The 27465-nt window shown below is 51.5% G+C and overlaps 1 protein-coding gene across 2 annotated transcripts in view; it reads right to left on the reverse strand.

Moving 5' to 3' along the window:
* The window catches only part of LOC138295311 (NXPE family member 4-like), a 237565-nt gene that overhangs the window by 27175 nt on the left and 182925 nt on the right, over positions 1–27465 (reverse strand). For both annotated transcript variants that reach the window (XM_069233527.1, XM_069233528.1), the window contains one exon: positions 22667–22885. In XM_069233527.1, the coding sequence (XP_069089628.1) occupies positions 22667–22885 (219 nt within the window). The remainder of the gene's footprint in view (positions 1–22666; positions 22886–27465) is intronic.

A 27465-nucleotide genomic window follows, 5' to 3' on the forward strand; every position in this document is an offset into this window, starting at 1 on the left:
CCCACCCAGACACCTCCACTGTGCGCCAACATAGCAGATTGTGCTTGTACTCACCCCCTTGTGTCTGCTGTGCTGCCCTCACGCGCCCATCCAATTCAGGGTAGGCCACCGCCAGGATCCGGAACATCAGGGGGGTCAATTGACGGCTGGCACCCTGCCTACGTTGGGAGGCCATCCCCAGCAGAGACTCAGCGGTCTTCTTGGTCCCGCGGCGGATGTCCTCCCACCTCTTGCGGCAGTGGGTGCCCCGTTGATGGTGGACCCCCAGGGTCCGGACGTCCTTGGCGACGGCACGCCAAATCCCGATCTTCTGATGGGCGCTGACCTATGCGACACGTACAGGGAGAGAGAAATGCAAAGTTCAAGTTTGTCTACGTTATCGTTGGGAGTGGCCCTCCGCCCCCCAACCCTGCCATGTGGCCCCCCGCCCCCCAACCCTGCCATGTGGCCCCCGCCCCCCAACCCTGCCATGTGGCCCATGCTCTCATCTGTCGTGCGATTCATACCTCATTCGTTCGCCTTCGCACCTTCGTCCATTCATCCCACTCAACCCAGGCAGTGGCCACAAATCCATATTGAAATTTACTCACTTGTTGGTCTGGAGGACCGTAGAGTAGCGCATACTGGGGGAGGACCCCATCCACAAGTTTCTCCAACTCTTCTCCAGTGAAGGCAGGGGCCCTTTCCCCAGTCGCAACAGCCATTGTCCCTTCCAGACCGAGGTCACAGCAGCACTTGCAGTATAGGTCCTCTCCTGTGGAAGATCAGGTCTCGAGTGATTCATCAGTTATAAAATGGCGGTCACGCCCGCGGCGGTGCGTACCGCGGCGGTGCGTACCGCCACCGCCGGCGCCCTTCGCCATTGGCTCCTGAAAACCATAGGCTTCAATGTGAACCAATGCGGCTTCGCGCCGCGGTCTTCGCCCGCCGCCCGCCGCGGTGTGCCACGCCAGCGCATTGACCTCACATCCCATTGTCACCTTTCACAGGTCAGGCAGCCGCCATTTCAAGGGCCCACATGGCTTAATTTCTACTGCGTCACACAGGCCTAGGCCTTGCATAGCCACTCATACAAGCCATTCACTGCATAGACAATCGTTTACTGTGCAAACTGTGGCCACGTACCTGTGGGTTGTTTGACTCTGTGCTCCATGTTGTCCTTCCTAGGCACCGTCCGCTGGGTTTGGCGAGGAGAAGGAGGAATGTCCCCGTGTACAGACCGCTGGTGGACCTGTCGACAATGGAAGAACGCCACGTTATTCTGACATACCGGCTTGACCGTGCCACTATACATGAACTGTGTGCCCAGCTGGAGCCAGACCTGATGTCCCCCATCCGCCAACCCACAGGGATTCCCCCTCTGGTGCAGGTGCTGTCAGTACTCCATTTTTTGGCAAGTGGGTCATTTCAGTCAACAGTGGCCATTTCTTCAGGGATGTCCCAGCCTATGTTTTCCAAGGTGTTATCCAGAGTGTTGTCTGCCCTGATGAAATACATGAGGAGCTACATAGTTTTCCCTGAGGTGGGCGAATTGGCAACAGTGAAGGGTGATTTCTATGCCCTTGGACATATTCCCAACATCATTGGTGCCATTGATGGGACCCATGTGGCTTTGGTTCTCCCCCGAGAAAGTGAACAGGTGTACAGGAACAGGAAAAGTTACCATTCCATGAACGTCCAGGTGGTGTGTTTGGCAGACCAGTACATCTCGCATGTAAATGCCAAGTTCCCTGGGTCAGTGCATGACGCCTACAACCTAAGGAATAGCAGCATCCCTTACGTGATGGAACAGCTAGAGAGACACCGTGTATGGCTATTGGGGGACTCTGGTTACCCCAACCTGTTGTGGCTACTGACCCCAGTGAGGAATCCCCGGACCAGGGCAGAGGAACGGTACAATGAGGCCCATGGGCGTACTAGGAGGGTGATCGAACGCACCTTTGGCCTCCTGAAGGCCAGGTTTAGGTGCCTGCATATGACAGGTGGATCCCTAATGTACTCACCAAAGAAGGTGTGTCATATCATCGTGGCCTGCTGTATGCTTCACAACCTGGCTTTGCGACGCCAGGTGCCTTTCCTGCAGGAGGACGGTCCAGACGGTGGTGTTGTGGCAGCTATGGAACCTGTGGAGAGTGAAGAGGAGGAAGACGACGGGGATGAAACAGACAACAGGGACAGAGTGATAGCACAGTATTTCCAATAAGACACAGGTAACAATTCAAAACGTTTTTTTTACAATTTCACCTACTCTCCTGCCTCTCTACTGCCTGTCTATTTGCCCCAGTGTATGATGACTGAGTTGTGGCTTTTCCCTTCCAATTTCAGATCTGTGGCCCCCACTGCGTGTCCTGTGCTTCCTTTCCCCATGGACTACAGCTGTGTGGCAGCGGTTTGTTGGCATCACTATGTACATATACATTTTGGCACTGTCATGTCTAATACATAATTTAGAAATCACAGCCAGACTCCTGATCGTTTTGTGCAATAATTGTGTTTATTGAAGTGCTCAGAATGGGATGGGTGGTTTCAATTGGGTGGGGGCTATGGTGAAGGAATGTCCATGGCAGAGTCCAGAGTTACAGTCACACAGGTGTATTGTCCGTAGGCCTGTGGAGAGATGGAGCTGGGGCAGTTTAAGGATGGACAGGGTGACAATGTGGGACAGTGGGATGACATCAGGTGGTATCCTTTGCTGGCGGGGGTCTTGACATCCTACTCTGTCTTCTTACGTGATCTCAGGGCCCTCTTGCGGGGTGGTTCTTCTCCTGCAGGAGGTGGGGTTCTGTTGGGCTGCTGTTGTGCGGGGGCCTCCTGTCCACTAGCGCCGGCGGAGGTGGTTGGCAGTTCTTGGTCGAGGCTAGTGGCAGGGGCCCTTTGTTGTTCGAGAGTGTCCGTCCTGGTGTTGAGGAGATCTTTCAGCAGCCCTACCATGGTGGACAGGGTGGAGTTGATGGCTCTGATGTCCTCCCTGAACCCCCTATACTGTTCCTCCTGCAGTACCTGGATCTCCTGGAACCTGGCCAGTACCGTCGCCATCGTCTCCTGGGAGCGGTTGTATGCTCCCATGATGGTGGTGAGGGCCTCGTGGAGAGTGGGTTCCCTGGGCCCGTCCCCCCCCTGTCGCACTGCTGCCCTCCCAGTTCCCGTGTGTTCCTGGGCCTCTGTCCCCTGGACGGTGTGCCCACTACCACTGCCCCCAGGTCCCTGTTGTTGTTGGGGTGGTGGGTTAACCTGGGTGCCCTGTAGTGGTGGACACACCGCTGATTGACGCGTCCTGGAGACAGAGGCATGGGCCCGCTGGGTGGGAGCTGTGCTGGTGTTCCCAGAGGGGGTTGGGTCTGGTGTGGTCTGTGGCTGTCTGAGGGGAACCGACTGTCCCGAGGTCCCCGATGGTCCGGGCTGGTCATCAGGCTCCAGGTCGACAGAGCTGCTGTCATCGCTGATGGCCTCTTGGGGGGGGGGGGTGTGGAGATTTCTGGACCCTCCTGGGCAGTGTGGTGGCGTTCGGGTCCTGCAGGGGTATAGAGGTATGGTTATAGTTTCAGTGTGTGCCATATGGGTGAATGTGTGGGTTCCCGTGTACCCCAGTGCTGGCATTCCTGTGTGGGGGCTTTAGTGAGGGTGGCTTGTGGGGGAGATGTGTATATGCATTGGGCATGCTTTGGTGATGGGTGTCCATGCTTAGTGGACGCATGCAGGGCTAGGTGTTGGGATGGGAGGGTTGTGATGGTGAGACATTTGCAGGGAATGGGGGTGAGGGTGGGGGTGAGGGTGGGGGTATGAGTTGGCATGCAGGTGGGGTGGGGGGGGAAGAAGTATTGAAGATTCAACTTACCAGAGTCCATTCCTCCGCCAACTCCTGCGAGGCCGTCAGGATGCAGGATGTGCAAGACTTGTTCTTCCCATGCTGTAAATTCTGGGGGTTGAGGTGGGGGTCCGCCGCCAGTCTTGTTCACGGCGATGTTATGCCTGGATACCATGGAACGCACCTTCCCCCGTAGGTCGTTCCATCGCTTCCTGATGTCGTCCCTATTTCTGGGGTGCTGTCCCACAGCGTTGACCCTGTCGACTATCCTTTGCCATAGCTCCATCTTCCGGGCAATGCTGGTGTGCTGGACCTGTGTGCCGAACAGCTGGGGCTCCACACGAACGATTTCCTCCACCATGACCCTGAGTTCTTCGTCAGAGAAGCGGGGGTGTCTTTGTGGTGCCATGGAGGGGTGTGTATGTTGGGTGGGGTGGGGTGTGTGTTGTTTAGTGCTTGGAGATTGTGTGGGTGATGTTGTGATGTGCCTCTGTGTGATGGTCTACTCTATGCAGTGGTGTCTGTGTGTGTCCTAGTATCAGAATTTTGGTCGTAGGGATTTGTGGGAGGTGTGGGTGAGTGTTTTATATTGTATTGTGTGTGTGGGAGTGGTGTGTGTATGTGTATCAGGTGTGTGAAATTCAAATGGGCCAATGTTGGGCCAATGTTGGTGAGTTTTGTTCGTTTGTGTGTATTCTGACCGCGGCGGTGTGTACCGCCAATGGATTACCGCGGTTGAAAGACCGCCGCGTGGATTCGTGGGTCGGAATGGCATGGGCGTATTTCTGTTGGCGTGACGGTGGAGGTTTGGTCATCTCCACTTTTCCGCCTTTTGTGGATGCCGGGTTTTTGGCGGTTTGGCTGTTGCGGGTCAGAATGACCGTGGCGGTTAACCGCGACCGCGGCGGGATTATGGCGGACTTCTGACCGGCGGTAAGCACCTTTTACCGCCGAGGTCAGAATGACCACCAAAGTCTGGCCCTGATCTATATGGGGGCACCTTTGCTAGTGCAAGGGTGCCCTCACACTTAGTAACTTTGCACCTAACCTTCAGCAAGTGAAGGTTAGACATATAGGTGAGTTATAAGTTATTTAAGTGCAGATAAAATTGCTGTGAAATAGTGTGTGCACTATTTCACTCAGGCTGCAGTGGCAGTCTTGTGTAAAGGTTTGTCTGAGCTCCCTATGGGTGGCAAAAGAAATGCTGCCGCCCATATGGATCTCCTGGAACCGCAATTCCCTGGTTACCTCTGATTAGCAGAGCCTCAGTGACACAGTTAGACACTACACAGGTATACCCATTAGGCCACAAACTATGAGCACTGTCGGTGAGTGTCTCAGACCCAATGATCCACGTGCAATGGTGTACCAATAATCCTGCCTCATATTTCCTGAAAATTTTCCAGTTGAACATTCCGACTATAAGTAACTCTCTTGTGGGATGCTGTGTTGTACATTTCTTGTAGCAACGTCTCGCTATTAGGTCCAGCACTAGAGCTCTAAAGTCTGACTAGGCAAAGTGTTGCTGCAGTTATAGCTGTCACAAACGTCTCCGTTTGAGTGTGACTTCTGGATAAGGGCCAAAGTAATGTGGGAGAAGGGTGTGACTCGTCAGAGGCCTTGCTGTGTCAACTGTTTCTCTCACTGTTCTCCACTCATCCATCCAGCATTGGTTCACATTAGGGCATTCCCAAAGCAGATGAACGACATCACTGGTCAGATGTTGACATTTCCAATATCATGCTCCTGGTAATAGTCCACCTCTGTTCAGATTTTTGGACTACCAATGTCCCCTGCTTTGGATATTGTGTGAATCCTAGGGTAATAAGTGTCACGTCACTTTTTGTGATGTAACGGCAGCGTAAACCTTCAAATTTAATTTATGAGGCGCAGCAAAGCCACTTTGCTTGGCTTTGCATGGCCTCATAGATATGGAGTAAGACAATTAAGCGCAATCGCTGCGTTGCCTTACTCTGCATCAGGGGGCGTTCCATGGGCATTGCGGTGGGTGCTCCTACAGAACACCCATTGGTCATGAAAACCTAGGGATACAGTCAAAGCCTTACACCTGTCGGGAGGTGCAACAGGGAGAAGAATGATGTTACTTACCTTGCAAGCATATGTTCTTGGCATGTAGTGCTGGTGATGCACATGCTTTCCATAGACATTAAAGCAGTCCCCCTCGGAAGCGCTGGCTAACCTGTGGCTGTTGCAGTTGTTTGGAAAAGTGAATGTAGTACATTAGCTTGTTGCTGTGTGAGAATAGCCACACATTAATGCTTAGTGAGCGTGTGTGATGTAGATCGTGTAGCTACTTTACATATGTCAGCTAGTGGGATACTGCCCAGGAGAGCCAAAGAACCCCCTGTTTTGTGAGTAGAGTGTGCTGCGATGGGTGCTGGTAAAACTCTTTTGGATTTGGCATAACATGTTTGAATGCTTGTAATTATGCATCTGGCAATGACAGATTTAGATAATGGCTTTCCTTTGTATGGGGTGAAAAAGCAATCGTTTGGTTATAAGAAAAGCTTTAGTTCTATCAATGTAATACATGGGTGCTCTTTTAAGATCTAATGTATGAAGAGCTCTTTCCCCAGCTGAGTCTGTTGAGGAGAGAACGCAGTAACTCACCTATTGCCTTAGGTGGAGAGAGGAGACATCCTTTTGATGGAATTTTTGGTTTGGTGCGAAGAACCCCCTATCCCTGTGTAACTGGAAGAAAGGTTCCTCTGGCGTTAATGCCTGGAGCTCACGGACATGTCTAAGTGCAGTGATGGCAATCAAAAAAGCAACTTTCCAAGGTAGAAACTGGAGGAGTTCCAATGGTGGTCCCACGAGTCTTGTCAATTTTAAGATTCCTCGTGGGTGCTGGTGAATGTCAAGGCAGAATAACTCTTTTAATAGCTTCCATAAAAGCTTTGATGACTGGTACTTTAAATAAAGACAACTGTTGCCTATTTTGGAGATAGATGGCTACTGCACCCAAATGTAATCACGTGGAAGTGAGCGCAAGGCCAGAGAAATGTAAATGGAGAAATTAGCAAACAATGGGCCTCATTTACAAGATCGATTCATCAGATTTCTTGCGCTTCCCACACATTCCCTAACAACTCAACGGATGCACTGTATCTACAATACAGAGCGCCAAGGTACACATTTTCATATATGTGTCAGAATTTCTGATGCATCTGTTGGCGCTAAACTCATTTTTACGCAGTGAAGTCGCAGAATGATGCAGTGATAAGTTGTAAAATTAATTGCGTAAGTTCCTCATGACTTTTCCTGTGGGAACGCTTACCCTGCATACATTATAACTGGCACAGGTGTAATGTCACACAAGGCTTTACAAACTGATGCATTGGGCCCAATGCGTCAGTTTGAAAATATGGGGCAGTGTATGTGGCGTGAAGGGCTTGTAAATCAGGCCCAATGTTTTATATGGTACCATTAAATGGGTCAATAGACGCATTACAGCACTAAAAGACACATCTTATCCATTTAGCTGCATAGCGTGTTCTAGTTGTAGGCCTGTGAGCTTCCTGCAAGCCTCATTGAGAATGGACATGCATCCAGGTGGGAAATTTAGGTAACCAAACTCTATGACCACTGGAACCAAATCATCAGGTTGCGTTCTTTGGGATTTGGGTACCTGAGTTCTCCATGGTGCTGAGTGAGAAGTTCTAGGTTGAGGGGAAGCTTCTTGTGAAGAGTTACTGATGGTTCTAGTAGTTTTGTCAACCAGGGCTGCCAGGGCCCATGTGGGAGCCACTAACATTAGTGTAAGGGATGTTTGCCTGAACTTCCGAACCAGAAATAGAAGAAAAGGAAAAGCACAGGCAAAAATCCCTGAGCAGTTCATCCATAGAACATTGCTTTTGGATTGAGGGGGTGGGAACCTGGAGGCAAAGTTTGGGCATTTTGCAATGTCCGCAGTTGCAAACAGATCTATTCCTGGAAACCCCCACTTTTGTAAGTAGGGGAATGACTTGTGGGAAGAGTTCCCACACGTTCACTTGTTGCTGCTGCTCAGAAAGTCGGCAGAATTGTTGTGTATTCCCAGAAGATGTTTTGCTAACAGATGGATGTTGTGATGGAGAGCCCAATGCCAGATTGTCTGAGATAGACGTGATAACTGTAGAGAATGTGTCTTCCCAGTTTTTGTAAATAGTACATGGTTGTCATGTTGCCCGTCGGAACAAGTACAACCTTGAAGATCAGGTGAGGTGTGAGCGCTTTCAATGCTAGATGAACAGCTTGAAGCTCAAGGTAGTTGGTGTGGAGACCATGGTGTTTGGTATCCCAGAGACCTTGGACTGTGAGATTCTGTAAATGAGCACCCCGACTAGTCTGTGATGCATCCATTGTCAGTATGATATGAGGAACAGTGTCGAGGGAAGGCCATCTGTTAGACCTGGCATCCTTGGCGTGGGTTCCCCTCTCTTTTTACCTCTGCTTACTATGTTTTTGACTGTGTGCTGGACTTCGTTTTTGCAGGTTCCGGTACGCTGAGCACCATGTTTAAACTGTATGTGTAATTGGCTTTCCTGTGATTGCCATATTTGATTTACTAGTCAGTCCCTAGTACAGTGCACCAGAGGTGTCCAGGGCCTGTAAATCAAATGCTACTAGTGGGGGTGCAGCACTGGTTGTGCCACCCACTTTAGTAGCTCTGTAAACATGGCTCAGACCTGCCACTGCAGTGTCTGTGTGTGAAGTTTTAAACTGACAATTCGAACTGGCAAATGTACCCACTTGCCAGGCCCAAACCTTCCCTTGTTGTACATGTAAGGCACCCCTAAGATAGGCCCTTGGTAGCCCCATTGACAGGATGTATTGTATGTTAAAGGTGGGACATGTACTTATCTGTTTTAAATGTACTAACAGTGAAATACTGCCAAATTTGGGTTTCCCTGTTGCAAGGCCTATCTCTCCCATAGGTTAACATGGGGACTACCTTTAAATATCTTTTAAGTGCAGTTTCCCATTGGGAGCAGATAGAGATATGGAGTTGGGGGTCTCTGAACTCACAATATAAAAAATATATATTTTGGTAAAGTTGTTTTTTAAATTCTCAGTTTGAAAATGCCACTTTTAGAAAGTGGGCATTTCCTTGCTTAACCACTCTGTGCCTCTGCCTGCTTGTGGAATTCACATCTGGGTCAGACTGATAGTTGGGCTGTTTGTGAATTCCCTCTAGACAGTGACACAAAGGGAGCTGAGGAGTGCCCTGTATATCCTGACGAGTCTTCTGGGCTAGAAAGGGGAGGGAGGGGCTGACACTTACACCTGAATGGGTTGTGCCTGTCCTCACACAATGCAGTCTCCAACCCCATGGTGTGTGTCTGGTGTCAGGCCTGGGCAAGGTAGAATTGTGTGAATGATAGAGGCTTCCATTTGAAGTTTGCCTATTTCAAAGCAGAAATGGGTATAAGTAGTGGACTCAAAAACCCCAGACTTTTAGATTACTTCTGGATCAACAGGAACCTCTGCCAAGGAAAAGAGCTGAAGAGCTGAAGGAGGAGTAGTGCCCCTTTGCCTGTGAGTGTGCTTTGCTGGGTTGGCCTGCAGTTGCTGCTTCTACCTGAGAGAGGACAAAGACTGGACTTTGCTATGTTTTTCTGCTTGTGAAGTGTCTCCAGGGGCTTGGACTGAGCTTGCCCCATGCTCTGAAGTCTCAGGGCCATCAAAGACTTCCTCTGCCAGCACCCGGACTCTCTTGCTGAGACTCCTACCCTGCCAAGTGGTGCCCAATCCAGTTCCTGGCCCTTGAAAGGAGAAGCTGGTGGAACTAAGGCTGAAATACACACACTGGAGCTGTACGGAAGAAAAATCGATGCAGCACCTGGTTTGCAGCTGAAAAATCAATGCACCATCGGCATTGCGGCAGGAAAATCGATGCAACACCCGCTGGACCACCAAAATCGACACATCACCCGTGCAGCATGGCTGTTCACTACTGTCTGCCGGAATTTCTCACACATCGTCACTGGGCATCAAAACCACAGTGAACTTGCACAGACCCAAGGTTGCCTGTCTGGAAATCAATGCATTGCTCTTCTAAGGGAGAGAAAAATGATGCATTGCCTACCTGACCGGAGAAAAACAACGCATGGCCTCACTTGCGAGTAAGGAATGAAGGCATTGCTGATTTTACCGATGCCCGCTCGCCCGAGTGGCTTTATTTTTTACTCAAACCAGGTACTTTGTGTAAAAACAATGCATCCATTGATTTCTACGGATTAAAACTCTTTTTAATTTAAAAAATCATAACTTTGCTTGTATATGTTGGAATTTTGTCGTTTTGGTCTTGTATGATTACGATAAATATTGGCTATTTTTCTAAACTTGTGTTGTGCAACGTTTGTGGTGTTTTCACTGTAGTACTGTGTGTGTTGGTACAAATACTCTACACATTACCTCTGAGATAAGCCTGACTGCTTGTGCCAAGCTACCAAGGGGGTGAGCATGGGTTGTCTGAGCTGTGTATCTCCATTACCTACATTGGTGATCAGCAATGAGGATAGGACTTGTATTTGTACTTGACATAAAGTGATTGGTGTACACTACTGTTTGCAGTGCAGACCATTATGTGTCCACATACTAGTTTTTCTTTGTGGACTTTTTTTCTGATCCTTTTTTGGTTGTTTTCCTTGGGGTCTCTCTGCCTTTTTGGAACTTGTGCATCTTTATTGAATCTCACCCACAGGAATGTCTCAATGTGGGGATGCACCAGTTGCTACAAACAGGAAGAGGGAGCTGTATGTGAATGAGGGTGTGCAGAGCACACATGATGTGTTGGGTAACCCTGACCTGCCTGGGGGCAGGGCCTCCAGGGTAGGCAGTAGTGTTTCTTCCAAAGGTCTGACCCCTGAGGACTTTCAGGACAGACAAACAGAGAGAATGCACCAATTTTTAGTTAGAGAAACTTGAAAATGGAAATGGAAGGGAAAAGATTAGCCTTTGAAGAGAAAAATATGCTTTTAGATCATGAGATAAGTTTGAGGGAGCAGGACCAAAGGAGCAGAGATGGTGGGAACAATACCACAGTGTAGCTTTGTAGGAGTCTGGTCCTCTATGTAGTGTGCAAAACTAGGCCCACTCTGCAGGGGGTCCAGGCAATCACATGTTGGTTTCCAGAGGTAAAAAGTAGACTATATGTAAGGAAATGCCTCCTTGGCATGGTTACCCCCTAACTGTTTGCCTTTGCTGTTGCTAAGTTATGATTTGAAAGTGTGCTGGGCCCTGCTAACCAGGTCCCAGCACCAGTGTTTTTCCCTAAACTGTACCTTTGTCTCCACAATTGGCACAACCCTGGCACTCAAGTAAGTCCCTTGTAACTAGTAACCCTGGTACCAAGGGCCCTGATGCCAGGGAAGGTCTCTAAGGGCTGCAGCATGTCTTATGCCACCCTAGGGACACCTCACTCAGCACATGCACACTGCCTCACAGCTTGTGTGTGCTGGTGGGGAGAAAATGACTGAGTCGACATGGCACTCCCCTCAGAGTGCCATGCCAACCTCACAATGCCTGTGACATAGGTAAGTCACCCCTCTAGCAGGCCTTACAGCCCTAAGGCAGGGTGCACTATACCACAGGTGAGGGCATAGGTGCATGAGCACTATGCCCCTACAGTGTCTAAGCAAAACCTTAGACATTGTAAGTGCAGGGTAGCCATAAGAGTATATGGTCTGGGAGTTTGTCAAACACGAACTCCACAGTTCCATAATGGCTACACTGAAAACTGGGAAGTTTGGTACTAAACTTCTCAGCACAATAAACGCCCACTGATGCCAGTGTGCAATTTATTGTAACATTCGCCCAGAGGACATCTTAGAGATGCCCCCTGAATACGTACCCGACTTCTAGTGTAGGCTGACCAGTTTCTGCCAGCCTGCCACACACCAGATATGTTGCTGGCCACATGGGGAGAGTGCCTTTGTCACTCTGTGGCAAGGAACAAAGCCTGTACTGGGTGGAGGTGCTTCTCACCTCCCCCTGCAGGAACTGTAACACCTGGCGGTGAGCCTCAAAGGCTCACCCCTTTTGTTACAGCCCCCAGGGCATCCCAGCTAGTGAAGATGCTCTCCCCTCCAGCCACTTCACTCACTTTTGGCGCAAGGCTGGAGGAGATAATGAGAAAAACAAGGAGGAGTCACCCACCAGTCAGGACAGCCCCTAAGTTGTCCTGAGCTGAGGTGACCCCTGCCTTGAGAAATCCTCCATCTTGAGTTTGGAGGATTCCCCCAATGGGATTAGGGATGTGCCCCCCTCCCCAGAGGGAGGAGGCACAAAGAGGGTGTAGTGACCCTCAAGGACAGTAGCCATTGGCTACTGCCCTCCCAGACCTAAACACCCCCCTACAATCAGTATTTAGGGGCTCCCCAGATCCCAGGAAATCAGATTCCTGCAACCTGAAGAATGAAGAAGGACTGCTGACCTACAAGCCTGCAGGGAAGGAGGAAGACGACAACTGATTTGGCCCCAGCCCTACGGGCCTGTCTCCAACTTCGAAAACCTGTTCCAGCGACGCATCCCACAGGAACCAGCTACTTCTCTGCAACAAAGAAGCAACTTCCAAAGACTTCACGTTTCCCGCCGGAAGTGTGAGACTCTGCACCGGATGCCCCCGGCTCGACCTGCAGAAAACTAACACCTCAGGGAACACTCCCCGGTGACTACGAGCCTGTGAGTAACCAGAGACGACCCCCCTGAGCCCTCACAGTGACGCCTGCAGAGAGAATCCAGAGTCTCCCCCTGACCGCGACTGCCTGTAACAAGGGACCAACACTGAACCCGCAGCCCCCAGGATCCAAAGGAACCGAAATTCAGTGTAAGAGCGACCCCCAGGCGATCCTCTGCCTAGTCCTGGTGGTGGCTTCCCGAGAAGCCCCCCCTTGTGCCTCCCTGCAACGCTAGAGTGACCCCCGGGTCCCTCCATTGTTTTCAACCTAAATCCCGATGCCTGCTTTGCTCAGTGCACCCGGCCGCCCCTGTGCCGCTGAGGGTGTACTTTGTGTGCCTTCTTGTGTCCTCCCTGGTGCTCTACAAAACCCCCCTAGTCTGCCCCCCTGAGGACGCAGGTACTTTCCTGCTGTCAGACTGGAACCAGAGCACCCCTGTTCTCCATAGGCGCCTATGTGGTTTGGGCACCTCTTTGACCTCTGCACCTGACCGGCCCTGAGCTGCTGGTGTGGTAACTTTGGGGTTGCCTTGAACCCCCAATGGTGGGCTGCCTATGCGCCAGGACTGAGACTTGTAAGTGTTTTATTTACCTCCAAAACTAACCTTTACTTACCTCCCCCAGGAACTGTTGATTTTTGCAGTGTCCACTTTGAAAGTAGCTTATTGCCATTTTTCAGTCAGGCTTCATCTTTGAATTCCACCAACAAGCCTTGGCACACGCAAAACATGTGGTTAGCGGAAAGTGGAGCTGCCGGGGACCATGAAGGACCAGGTGGACTCTACCCAGGAAAGGGAGTCAGAGGGGGCCCTCAGCAACACAGAGAGCCCACAGAAGCCCAGGCTGCACCCACAAGTGTCCCACAGGACAGCTACACAAAAGTTGCAGAAGAGGCTCACGCAGCACTATGAAAAAGGGTCCCACGCCGCCAGAGAACCACTCAGGGAGCTGTGCATCTCAGGATGCAGTGCTGGGGGCTGGTGCTGGGAGATGCCAGAAGATCTTGTGGAGAAGTTGCCAACAAGCCTTGGCAGCGCAAAGGACGCAGTGCACGGGGTACTGTCCTGCGTGGGCAGGCAAGGGCTTACCTCCATCCAAGTTGGACAGCTGGAAAAGAGGACCATCGGGACTACATCATTCGGCCACCCTTATGCAGAATCCATGCAGCTCAGCAGCCGGTCATCATTGAGGTTGGTGCCTGCAGAAGCAGGGAAGAGACTCCTTCACCCCAAGAGAGATTCCTTCTTTCTGCTGATGCAGGCTGAAGACGAGCTGTCCTCAGAGGATGCACAACCAGGGAAATGTTGCAGTTCTCAAAGGTGCCAGAGATACAATGTTGCAGGAGGTGCCTTGCTTCTTTGTTGTAGCTCTATGGGTCCTGGAGCGCCCAGATGCAGTTTCTTTGGTCAGAAGTCAAAGTGGAGGGTGCAGAGGATTCCTGCTGGAGTCTTTCAATCCGAATCTGAGGAACCACTCAATAGAGAGACCCTAAAGAGCCCTGAAAGGGGGTTGGTCACCTAGCTGGGTGACCACCTATCAGAAGGAGGCTCTGACATCACCTGCTGGCACTGGCCACTCAGATGCTCCCAGAGTTCCCTGCCAACCTAGAATCCAAGATGGCAAAGCCCAAGGACCCTCTGGAGGAGCTCTGAGCACCACCCCTGGGGTGGTGATGGACAGGGGAGTTGTCACTCCCCTTTCCTTTGTCCAGTTTCGCGCCAGAGCAGGGACTGGGGTCCCTGAACCGGTGTAGACTGGCTTATGCAGAGATGGGCACCATCTGTGCCCTTCAAAGCATTTCCAGAGGCTACCCCTCCCAAGCCTGTAACACCTATTTCCAAAGGGAGAGGGTGTAACACCCCTCTCTCAAAGGAAATGCTTTGTTCTGCCTTCCTGGGACTGAGCTGCTCAGACTCCAGGAGGGCAGAACCCTGTCTGTGCGATGGCAGCAGCTGTAGCTGCAGTGCAAGCCTCAGAGAGCTAGTTTGGCAGTACTGTGGGTCCATGGTGGAGCTCCCAGGATGCTTGGAATAGGCTCCCCAATACCCTTGGTACCTAGGTACCATATACTAGGGACTTATAAGGGGATTCCAGTGTGCCAATTGGAACTGGTAAATGAAGTCACTAGCCTATAGTGCCAAATGTAGAAGCAAAGGTTCTGGTTAGCAGAGCCTCAGTGACACAGTTAAGCACTACTAACAACACACACATTAGGCCACAAACTGTGAGCACTGGGGTCCTGACCAGCAGGACCCCAGTGAGACAGGCAAAAACATACTGACATACAGGTAAAATGGGGGTAACATGCCAAGAAAGATGGTACTTCCCTACAAGTGAGCACTGGGGATGATTGAGGAGCTTATAAGAAAATGGAAAATTCTGTCCCTATCGTTAGTAGGGAAATTTGCTTTGATGAAAATGGTCACTCTGCCAGAACTGTTGCAGCTATTCTATAATGTGTCCGTTGTGCTGAACCAGATCTTTTTTTGTTGCTCAAAAGACTAATGATATCCTTGGTCTGGGCCGGTCAGTGACCCAGAACGAGATGGGAGGTGCAAGGGGCACTGTGAGCTCCCCACTTTGAACTGAACTATATTTGTGTACAAGCAAACTTTGCTCTTTACTGGTAGCACCCGCCCCTCATGACATATGTGGAAGTTGAGCACAACACAGCACATACTAACACACTTCACTAACTGCTGGGACAGACTCCCAATATAAGCTGTTCTGAAATGAACACACTGGCTTGCACACAGTGGGCATGGGAAAGGTTCCTGAAGAGAACGACAAACAACATCTTGTGCTCTCCAGAACAACCCATCACCCACTTACAGCGATCCGGTGATGCAACAGTTGCCCAACGACTATGGGTGTGGTGGGTGCATCGGGTGGGAGACATCTTTGCCGGTGGGCAGTTTCTGGGAAGCCCAGGAACAGGGCGTGAAAAATATTGCTCACCAATGGACAACAGTGTTTATGTTAGGCAGCGGGCACTGAGAAGGGCCCATTACCCCTCCTTCTGCTGGAACCCCCCCAAGCTGCAAAGCCTAAACTGTACTCATCACCCACACATTGGTCAAGCACTCAGTCACATCCCTCTACAACACTGTACAAGCAAAAGCCCCAGTGACTCAGCCCAAAGCCTGATTGAAAAGTGAAACTGGCCTGGTAATGAGAAGTGATCTGACATGGGCACAGCAGACATGACCTTACACTGGCACTGGAGAAGTGACCTGACACTGGAGAAGTGACCTGCCACTGTCTCCTGAGAAGTGACCTTACACTGGCACTGGAGAAGTGACCTGACGCTGGAGAAGTGACCTGCCACTGTCTCCTGAGAAGTGACCTTACACTGGCACTGGAGAAGTGACCTGACGCTGGAGAAGTCATCTGACACTGGCTCTGAAGAAGAAGTGACCTGACACTGGAGAAGTGACCTGACACTGCCTCTGAAGAAGTGACCTGACACTGGAGAAGTGACCTGACACTGGCTCTGAAGAAGAAGTGACCTGACACTGGGGAAGTGATCTGACACTGGCTCTGAAGAAGAAGTGACCTGGCACTGGAGAAGTTATCTGACACTGGCTTTGAGGAAGAAGTGACCTGGCACTAGCTAGTGAGGTGACCTGCCACTGTCTCTGGAGAAGTGACCTTACACTGGCACTACAGAAGTGACCTGACACTGGCTCTGCAGAAGTGACAACACTATCACTGAAGATGTGACCTGACACCGGTTCTCCAGAAGTGACCTGACACTGGCACTGCAGACGTGACTTGATACTACAGAAGTGACCTTACACTGGCACTGCAAAAGTGACTTGACGCTGGCTCTGGAGACTAGACCTGACCTGGCACTGCAGAAGTGACCTGATACTGACATTGCATGTGTGACCTGACACTGGCTCTGGAGAAGTGACCTGACACTGGCTCTGGAGAAGTGACCTGACACTGGCTCTGGAGATGTGACCTGACTCTGGCTCTGGAGAAGTGACCTGACACTGGCTCTGGAGATGTGACCTGACACTGGCTCTGGAGAAGTGACCTGACTCTGGCTCTGGAGAAGTGACCTGACACTAGCTCTGGAGAAGTGACCTGACACTGGCTCTGGAGAAGTGACCTGACACTGGCTCTGGAGAAGTGACCTGACACTGCCTCTGGAGAAGTGACCTGACTCTGGCTCTGGAGAAGTGACCTGACTCTGGCTCTGGAGATGTGACCTGACTCTGGCTCTGGAGATGTGACCTGACTCTGGCTCTGGAGAAGTGACCTGACACTGGCTCTGGAGAAGTGACCTGACACTGGCTCTGGAGAAGTGACCTGACACTGGCTCTGGAGATGTGACCTGACACTGGCTCTGCTGAAGTGACCTGACTCTGGCTGGGTTGAAGTGAGCTGACACTGGCTCTGGAGAAGTGACCTGACACTGGCTCTGGAGAAGTGACCTGACACTGGCTCTGGAGAAGTGACCTGACTCTGGCTCTGGAGAAGTGACCTGACTCTGGAGATGTGACCTGACTCTGGCTCTGGAGATGTGACCTGACACTGGCTCTGGAGAAGTGACCTGACACTGGCTCTGGAGAAGTGACCTGACACTGGCTCTGCTGAAGTGACCTGACTCTGACTCTGCAGAAGTGACCTGATACTAACTCTGGATAAGTGACCTGGCCTTGGGTCTGCAGAGGTGACCTGATACTGCAGAGGTCACCAACAACTGGCTCTGCAGAAGTGATATGACACTGGCACTACAGAAGTGACCTGGGACTACAGAAGTGACCTGACACTGGCACCGGATAAGTGACCTGACTCTGGCTCTGGAGATGTGACCTGACACTGGCTCTGGAGAAGTCACCTGGCACTGGCTCTGGAGAAGTGACCTGACTCTGGCTTTGGAGAAGTGACCTGACACTGGCTCTGGAGAAGTGACCTGACTCTGGCTCTGGAGAAGTGGCCTGACTCTGGCTCTGTTGAAGTGAGCTGACACTGGCTCTGGAGAAGTGACCTGACTCTGGCTCTGCAGAAGTGTCCTGACACTGGCTCTGGAGAAGTGGCCTGACACTGGCTCTGGAGATGTGACCTGACTCTGGCTCTGGAGAAGTGACTATGACTCTGGCTCTGGAGATGTGACCTGACTCTGGCTCTTGAGATGTGAGCTGACACTGGCTCTGGAGAAGTGAGCTGACACTGGCTCTGGAGATGTGACCTGACTCTGGCTCTGGAGAAGTGACCTGACTCTGGCTCTGGAGATGTGACCTGACTCTGGCTCTTGAGATGTGACCTGACACTGGCTCTGGAGAAGTGACCTGACTCTGGCTCTTGAGATGTGAACTGACACTGGCTCTGGAGAAGTGACGTGACACTGGCTCTGGAGAAGTGACCTGACTCTGGCTGTGTTGAAGTGACCTGACACTGGCTCTGGAGATGTGACCTGACACTGGCTCTGGAGATGTGACCTGACTCTGGCTCTGGAGAAGTGACCTGACTCTGGCTCTGGAGATGTGACCTGACTCTGGCTCTTGAGATGTGACCTGACACTGGCTCTGGAGAAGTGAGCTGACACTGGCTCTGGAGATGTGACCTGACTCTGGCTCTGGAGAAGTGGCCTGACACTGGCTCTGGAGAAGTGACCTGACTCTGGCTCTGGAGAAGTGACCTGACTCTGGCTCTGGAGATGTGACCTGACTCTGGCTCTTGAGATGTGACCTGACACTGGCTCTGGAGAAGTGAGCTGACACTGGCTCTGGAGAGGTGACCTGACTCTGGCTCTGGAGAAGTGACCTGACACTGGCTCTGGAGATGTGACCTGACTCTGGCTCTGGAGAAGTGACCTGACACTGGCACTGCATATGTGACCTGACACTGGCACTGGAGATGTGACCTGACACTGGCTCTGGAGAAGTGACCTGACACTGGCTCTGGAGATGTGACCTGACTCTGGCTCTGGAGATGTGACCTGACACTGGCTCTGGAGAAGTGACCTGACTCTGGCTCTGGAGATGTGACCTGACACTGGCTCTGGAGAAGTGACCTGACACTGCCACTGGAGATGTGACCTGACACTGGCTCTGGAGAAGTGACCTGACACTGGCTCTGGAGATGTGACCTGACACTGGCTTTGGAGATGTGACCAGACACTGGCACCGGAGAAGTGGCCTGACTCTGGCATCGAAGAAGTGACCTGACACTGGCTCTGGAGAAGTGACCTGACACTGGCTCTGCAGAAGTGACCTGACACTGGCTCTGGAGAAGTGACCTGACACTGCCACTGGAGATGTGACCTGACACTGGCTCTGGAGAAGTGACCTGACACTGGCTCTGGAGATGTGAGCTGACACTGGCTCTGGAGATGTGACCTGACACTGGCTCTGGAGATGTGACCTGACACTGGCTCTGGAGAAGTGACCTGACTCTGGCTCTGGAGATGTGACCTGACACTGGCTCTGGAGAAGTGACCTGACACTGCCACTGGAGATGTGACCTGACACTGGCTCTGGAGAAGTGTCCTGACACTGGCTTTGGAGATGTGAGCTGACACTGGCTCTGGAGATGTGACCTGACACTGGCTCTGGAGATGTGACCAGACACTGGCACCGGAGAAGTGGCCTGACTCTGGCATCGGAGAAGTGACCTGACACTGGCTCTGGAGAAGTGACCTGACACTGGCTCTGCAGAAGTGACCTGACACTGGCTCTGGAGAAGTGACCTGACACTGGCTCTGGAGATGTGACCTGACACTGGCTCTGGAGAAGTGGCCTGACTCTGGCTCTGGAGAAGTGACCTGACACTGGCTCTGCAGAAGTGACCTGACACTGGCTCTGGAGATGTGACCTGACACTGGCTCTGGAGATGTGACCAGACACTGGCACCGGAGAAGTGGCCTGACTCTGGTTCTGGAGAAGTGACCTGACACTGGTTCTGGAGAAGTGGCCTGACTCTGGCTCTGGAGAAGTGACCTGACTCTGGCTCTGGAGATGGGACCTGACTCCGGCTCTGGAGAAGTGACCTGACACTGGCTCTGGAGATGTGACCTGACACTGGCTCTGGAGAAGTGGCCTGACACTGGCTCCGGAGAAGTGACCTGACACTGGCTCCGGAGAAGTGACCTGGCACTGGCTCTGCTGAAGTGACCTGACTCTGGCTCTGGAGAGGTGACCTGGCACTGGCTCTGGAGAAGTGACCTGACACTGGCTCAAGAGAAGTGACCTGACACTGGCACTGGAGAAGTGACCTGACACTGGCACTGGAGAAGTGACCTAACACTGGCTCAAGAGAAGTGACCTGACACTGGCTCTGGAGAAGTGACCTGACACTGGCACTGGAGAAGTGACCTGACACTGGCTCAAGAGAAGTGACCTGACACTGGCTCTGGAGAAGTGACCTGACACTGGCTCTGGCGAAGTGACCTGACACTGGCTCAAGAGAAGTGACCTGACACTGGCTCTGGAGAAGTAACCTGACACTGGCACCGGAGAAGTGACCTGACTCTGGCTCTGGAGAAGTGACCTGACTCTGGCATCGGAGAAGTGACCTGACACTGGCTCTGGAGATGTGACCTGACACTGGCACCGGAGAAGTGACCTGACTCTGGCTCTGGAGAAGTGACCTGACACTGGCACTGGAGAAGTGACCTGACTCTGGCTCTGGAGATGTGACCTGACTCTGGCTCTGGAGAAGTGACCTGACTCTGGCTCTGGCTCTGGAGATGTGACCTGACACTGGGTCTGGAGAAGTGACCTGACTCTGGCTCTGGCTCTGGAGATGTGACCTGACACTGGCACTGGAGAAGTGACCTGACACTGGCTCTGGAAAAGTGGCCTGACACTGGCTCTGGAGAAGTGACCTGACACTGGCTCTGGAGATGTGACCTGACACTGGCTCTGGAGAAGTGACCTGACACTGGCTCTGGAGATGTGACCTGACACTGGCTCTGGAGAAGTGACCTGACACTGGCTCTGGAGAAGTGACCTGACACTGGCTCTGGAGAAGTGACCTGACATTGGCTCTGGAGAAGTGACCTGACACTGGCTCTGGAGAAGTGATCTGACACTGGCTCTGGAGAAGTGACCTGACTCTGGCTCTGGAGAAGTGACCTGACACTGGCTCTGGAGAAGTGACCTGACTCTGGCAATGGAGAAGTGACCTGACACTGGCTCTGGAGAAGTGACCTGACACTGGCTCTGGAGATGTGACCTGACACTGGCTCTGGAGAAGTGACCTGACACTGGCTCTGGAGAAGTGACCTGACACTGTCTCTGGAGAAGTGACCTGACACTGGCTCTGGAGAAGTGACCTGACTCTGGCTCTGGAGAAGTGACCTGACACTGGCTCTGGAGAAGTGACCTGACTCTGGCTCTGGAGAAGTGACCTGACACTGGCTCTGGAGAAGTGACCTGACACTGGCTCTGGAGATGTGACCTGACACTGGCTCCTGAGAAGTGACCTGACACTGGCTCTGGAGAAGTGACCTGACACTGGCTCTGGAGAAGTGACCTGACTCTGTCTCTGGAGAAGTGACCTGACACTGGCTCTGGAGAAGTGACCTGACACTGGCTCTGGAGAAGTGACCTGACACTGGCTCAAGAGAAGTGACCTGACACTGGCACTGGAGAAGTGACCTGACACTGGCTCTGGAGATGTGATCTGACTCTGGCTCTGGAGATGTGACCTGACTCTGGCTCTGTTGAAGTGACCTGACACTGGCACCAGAGAAGTGGCCTGACTCTGGCATCGGAGAAGTGACCTGACACTGGCTCTGGAGAAGTGACCTGACTCTGGCTCTGAAGAAGTGACCTGACACTGGCTCTGGAGAAGTGACCTGACTCTGGCTCTGGAGAAGTGACCTGACACTGGTTCTGGAGAAGTGACCTGACACTGGCTCTGGAGATGTGACCTGACACTGGCTCTGGAGAAGTGACCTGACACTGGCTCTGGAGAAGTGAACTGACACTGGCTCTGGAGAAGTGACCTGACTCTGGCTCTGGAGAAGTGACCTGACACTGGCTCTGGAGAAGTGACCTGACTCTGGCTCTGGAGAAGTGACCTGACACTGGCTCTGGAGATGTGACCTGACACTGGCTCTGGAGAAGTGACCTGACACTGGCTCTGGAGATGTGACCTGACACTGGCTCTGGAGAAGTGACCTGACACTGGCTCTGGAGAAGTGACCTGACAATGGCTCTGGAGATGTGACCTGACACTGACTCTGGAGATGTGACCTGACACTGGCTCTGGAGAAGTGACCTGGCACTGGCTCTGGAGATGTGACCTGACACTGGCTCTGGAGAAGTGACCTGGCACTGGCTCTGGAGATGTGACCTGACACTGGCTCTGGAGAAGTGACCTGACACTGGCTCTGGAGAAGTGACCTGACTCTGGAGAAGGGACCTGACTCTGGCTCTGGAGAAGTGACCTGACACTGGCTCTGGAGAAGTGACCTGACTCTGGCTCTGAAGAAGTGACCTGACACTGGCTCTGGAGAAGTGACCTGACTCTGGCTCTGGAGAAGTGACCTGACACTGGCTCTGGAGAAGTGACCTGACTCTGGCTCTGGAGATGTGACCTGACACTGGCTCTGGAGAAGTGACCTGACACTGGCTCTGGAGAAGTGACCTGACACTCGCTCTGGAGAAGTGACCTGACTCTGGCTCTGGAGAAGTGACCTGACACTGGCTCTGGAGAAGTGACCTGACACTGGCTCTGGAGAAGTGACCTGACACTGGCTCTGGAGAAGTGACCTGACACTGGCTCTGGAGAAGTGACCTGACACTGGCTCTGGAGAAGTGACCTGACTCTGGCTCTGGAGAAGTGACCTGACACTGGCTCTGGAGATGTGACCTGACTCTGGCTCTGGAGAAGTGACCTGACACTGGCTCTGGAGATGTGACCTGACACTGGCTCTGGAGATGTGACCTGACTCTGGCTCTGGAGAAGTGACCTGACTCTGGCTCTGGAGATGTGACCTGACTCTGGCTCTGGAGAAGTGACCTGACACTGGCTCTGGAGAAGTGACCTGACTCTGGCTCTGGAGAAGTGACCTGACACTGGCTGTGTTGAAGTGACCTGACACTGGCTCTGGAGATGTGACCTGACACTGGCTCTGGAGAAGTGACCTGACTCTGGAGATGTGACCTGACTCTTGCTCTGGAGATGTGACCTGGTACTGCTGATGTATGAGGCACACCTACTTTTGACAGTCTCGGTGAAGTACTTCATCCACTGGATCAAGGTGGAGTCTCCAATGAGTCGCAGGGACTTCCCCCGAAGGCAGCCATTGATCTCGTCCTGCGAGGTGAACCTCTTCATGCTACAGGAGACGGGTTGCCATATGTTCTGGTAGAAGTGACCCCCAGGGAACTGCAGCTCCATCCCAGTCTTACACACCTCCTTCCCAGGGGCGCTCTCATCTGCAAGAAGAGGAGACAGGTCTGGGTGACTCTGAGAGTGGGGTCAGGACACAAAGAGACGCAGATTTGTGCAGAGCAAGAAGAGACATGAAGAGGGCGGAGTGAGCGCAGACACATATGTGGACAAGACAAGCACATGCAGCAGTGTAGGCCAAGCAAAGGAACAGAGCTGAGAAGGGAGGCGAGGGTCTGTACCCAAACCCCGGGGGCAATGGGGTGCGCTGCAGACTCCAAGCACAGCCCTAGAGCGAGCAGGGCAGGCGCAGGAGTCACTGTGACTGCTCTGGGGCAGATTACTGTCTCTCAGTGCGGACTCGTGCATTGTGCCACTGAGGTGGATGACTGATATCAATAGGAGAAGCTCTTCCCACCAACCACAGGAGCTGTGTAATAAACACCGCTCTGGAGTGGATGACTGATATCTATGAGAGAAGCTCTTCCTGACATCCATAGGAGCTGTGTAGTGATCATCGCTCTGGGGTGGATGACTGATATCTATCAGAGAAGCTCTTCCTGACATCCATAGGAGCTGTGTAATGAGCACCGCTCTGGGGTGGATGACTGATATCTATAGGAGAAGCTCTTCCTGACATCCATAGGAGCTGTGTAATGAGCACCACTCTGGAGTGGATGACTGAAATCTATCAGAGAAGCTCTTCCTGACATCCATAGGAGCTGTGTAATGAGCACCGCTCTGGAGTGGATGACTGATATCTATGAGAGAAGCTCCTCCTGACATCCATAGGAGCTGTGTAGTGATCACCACTCTGGGGTGGATGACTGATATCTATAGGAGAAGCTCTTCCTGACATCCATAGGAGCTGTGTAATGTGCACCGCTCTGGAGTGGATGACTGATATCTATGAGAGAAGCTCTTCCTGACATCCATAGGAGCTGTGTAATGAGCACCGCTCTGGGGTGGATGACTGATATCTATGAGAGAAGCTCTTCCCACCATCCATAGGAGCTGTGGAATGAGTGACACTCTGGGGTGGATGACTGATATCTATAGGAGAACCTCTTCCCACCAACCACAGGAGCTGTGTAATGAGCACCTCTCTGGGATGGATGACTAATACTTATAGGAGAAGCTCTTCCTGATATCCATAGGAGCTGTGTAATGAGCACCGCTCTGGAGTGGATGACTGATATCTATGAGAGAAGCTCTTCCTGACATCCATAGGAGCTGTGTAATGAGCACCGCTCTGGAGTGGATAACTGAAATCTATGAGAGAAGCTCTTCCTGACATCCATAGGAGCTGTGTAATGAGCACCGCTCTGGAGTGGATGACTGATATCTATGAGAGAAGCTCTTCCCACCATCCATAGGAGCTGTGGAATGAGTGACACTCTGGAGTGGATGACTGATATCTATAGGAGAAGCTCTTTCCACCAACCACAGGAGCTGTGTAATGAGCACCGCTCTGGAGTGGATGACTGATATCTATGAGAGAAGCTCTTCCTGACATCCATAGGAGCTGTGTAGTGATCACTTCTCTGGAGTGGATGACTGATATCTATAGGAGAAGCTCTTCCTGACATCCATAGGAGCTGTGTAATGAGCACCGCTCTGGAGTGGTTGACTGATATCTATCAGAGAAGTTCTTCCTGACATCCACAGGAGCTGTGTAATGAGCACCGCTCTGGAGTGGATGACTGATATCTATGAGAGAAGCTCTTCCCACCATCCATAGGAGCTGTGGAATGAGTGACACTCTGGGGTGGATGACTGATATCTCTAGGAGAAGCTCTTCCCGACATCCGTAGGAGCTGTGTAATGAGCACCGCTCTGGAGTGGATGACTGATATCTATGAGAGAAGCTCTTCCTGACATCCATAGGAGCTGTGTAATGAGCACCACTCTGGGGTGGATGATTGATATCTATAGGAGAAGCACTTCCCACCATCCATAGGAGGTGTGTAATGAGCACCGCTCTGGAGTGGATGACTGATATCTATGAGAGAAGCTCTTCCTGACATCCATAGGAGCTGTGTAATGAGCACCACTCTGGGGTGGATGACTGATATCTATAGGAGAAGCACTTCCCACCATCCATAGCAGCTATGCAATGAGTTCCACTCATAGGTGGATGACTGATATTTATAGAAGAAGCTCTTCCTGAGATCCATAGGAGCTGTGTAATGAGCACCGCTCTGGAGTGGAGAACTGATATCTATGAGAGAAGCTCTTCCTGACGTCCATAGGAGCTGTGTAATGAGCACGGGCTCTGGGGTGGATAACTGATATCTGTGAAAGAAGCTCTTCCTGACATCCATAGGAGCTGTGTAATGAGCACCGCTCTGGAATAGATGACTGATATCTATAGGAGAAGCTCTTCCTGACTTCCATAGGAGCTGTGTAATGAGTACCACTTTGGGGTGGGTGACTAATATGTATAGGAGAACTCCTTCCCACCATCCGTAGGAGCTGTGTAATGAGCACCGCTCTGGGGTGGATGACTGGTATCTATCAGAGAAGCTCTTCCTGACATCCATAGGAGCTGTGTAATGAGCACCGCTTTGGGGTGGATGACTGATATCTATCAGAGAAGCTCTTCCTGACATCCATAGGAGCTGTGTAATGAGCACCGCTCTGGAGTGGATGACGGATATCTATGAGAGAAGCTCTTCCTGACATCCATAGGAGCTGTGTAATGAGCGCCCCTCTGGGATGATGATTGATATCTATAGAAGAAGCTCTTCCTAACACCCAAAGGAGCTGTCATGATCACCACTCTGGGGTGGATGACAGATATCTATGGGAGAAGATCCTCCTGACATTCACAGGAGCTGTGTAATGAGCAGTGCCCTGGGGTGGATGACTGATATTTATAGGAGAAGCTCTTCCTGACATCCATAGGAGCTGTGTAACGAGCAGTGCCCTGTGGTGGATAACTGATATCTACAGGAGAAACTAATTCTGACATCCATAGGAGCTGTGTAATGAGCACCACTCTGTGGTGTTGACTGATATCTATGAGAAACTCTTCCCAACATCCATAGGACTGTGTAAGAAGCGCTGCTCTGGGATGGTGACTGATATCTATAGTAGATGCTCCTCCTAACATCGATAAGAGCTCTGCAATGAGCTCCCCTCAGGGGTGGTGACTGAGATCTATAGGAGAATCTCCTCCTCACATCCATTGGACCTGTGTAATGAGTGCCGCTCTGGGGCGGATGACTGATATTTATAGTAAAAGCTCTTCCTGACCTGCATAGGAGCTGTGTAATGAGCTCCATTCTGGGGTGGATGACTGATATCTATAGGAGAAGCTCTTCCCACCATCCATAAGATCTCTATAATGAGTGTTGCTTTGGGAGGATGACTGATATCTATGGGAGAAAGTCTTCCTGACATCCATAGGAGTTGTGTAATGAGCAGTGCTCTGTGTTGGATGACTGATATTATAGGACAAGCTCTTCCTGACATCCATTAGTGCTGTGTAATGAGCTTTGCTTTGGGAGGATGACTGATACCTATAGGAGAAGCTCCTCCTGACATCCATAGGAGCTGTGTAATGACCGCCGCTCTGGGGTGCTGACAGATATCTATAGGAGAAGCTCCTTCTGACATCCATAGGGTAATACCCAGAAACTGGTCCCAGGATGCTTGTTTCTGGTCCAGGGTGGGCCTGGCCTAGCAGTTCGGGCTGGACTGTTCCCATGGAGAACAGGGTCAAGACTGATTTTCATATGGCTGGGTCCAAACTGTGGTGGCGTGGTGAGCAAAAAAACGATGGATTAAACCCAGATCTGTGACTGGGGCTGAGTGTTTGAAAAGTTTCAACACTCCGTCCATCATCTTTTTGTCAACCATATGAGCTATGTAATGAGCAACACTCTGGGGTGAATGATTGATATCTATATGAGAAGCTCTTTCCTGACACCCATAGGAGCTGTGCAATGAGCTCCACTCTGGAGTGGATAACTGATATCTATAGGAGAAGCTCTTCCTGACATCCATAGGAGCTGTGTAATGAGCACGGGCTCTGGGGTGGATGAATGATATCTATAGGAGAAGCTCCCTCTGACATCCATAGGAGCTATGTAATGAGCACGGGCTCTGGGGTGGATGAATGATATCTATAGGAGAAGCTCCCTCTGACATCCATAGGAGCTATGTAATGAGCACCGCTCTGGGGTGGATGACTGATATCTATGGGAGAAGCTCTTCCCACCATCCATAGGAGCTGTGTTATGAGGGTCACTCTGGGGAGGCTGACTGACATTTATAGGAGAAGTTGTTCCTGACATCCATAGGAGCTGTGTAATGACTGCCGCTCTGAAAGGATGACTAATATCTATAGGAGAAGCTCTTCCTGACATCCATAGGAGCTGTGTAATGAGCACCGCTTTGGGGTGGATGACTGATATCTATCAGAGAAGCTCTTCCTGACATCCATAGGAGCTGTGTAATGAGCACCGCTCTGGAGTGGATGACGGATATCTATGAGAGAAGCTCTTCCTGACATCCATAGGAGCTGTGTAATGAGCGCCCCTCTGGGATGATGATTGATATCTATAGAAAAAGCTCTTCCTAACACCCAAAGGAGCTGTGTCATGATCACCACTCTGGGGTG

Source organism: Pleurodeles waltl, chromosome 5, assembly GCF_031143425.1.
Source record: "Pleurodeles waltl isolate 20211129_DDA chromosome 5, aPleWal1.hap1.20221129, whole genome shotgun sequence".
Taxonomy (NCBI): domain Eukaryota; kingdom Metazoa; phylum Chordata; class Amphibia; order Caudata; family Salamandridae; genus Pleurodeles; species Pleurodeles waltl.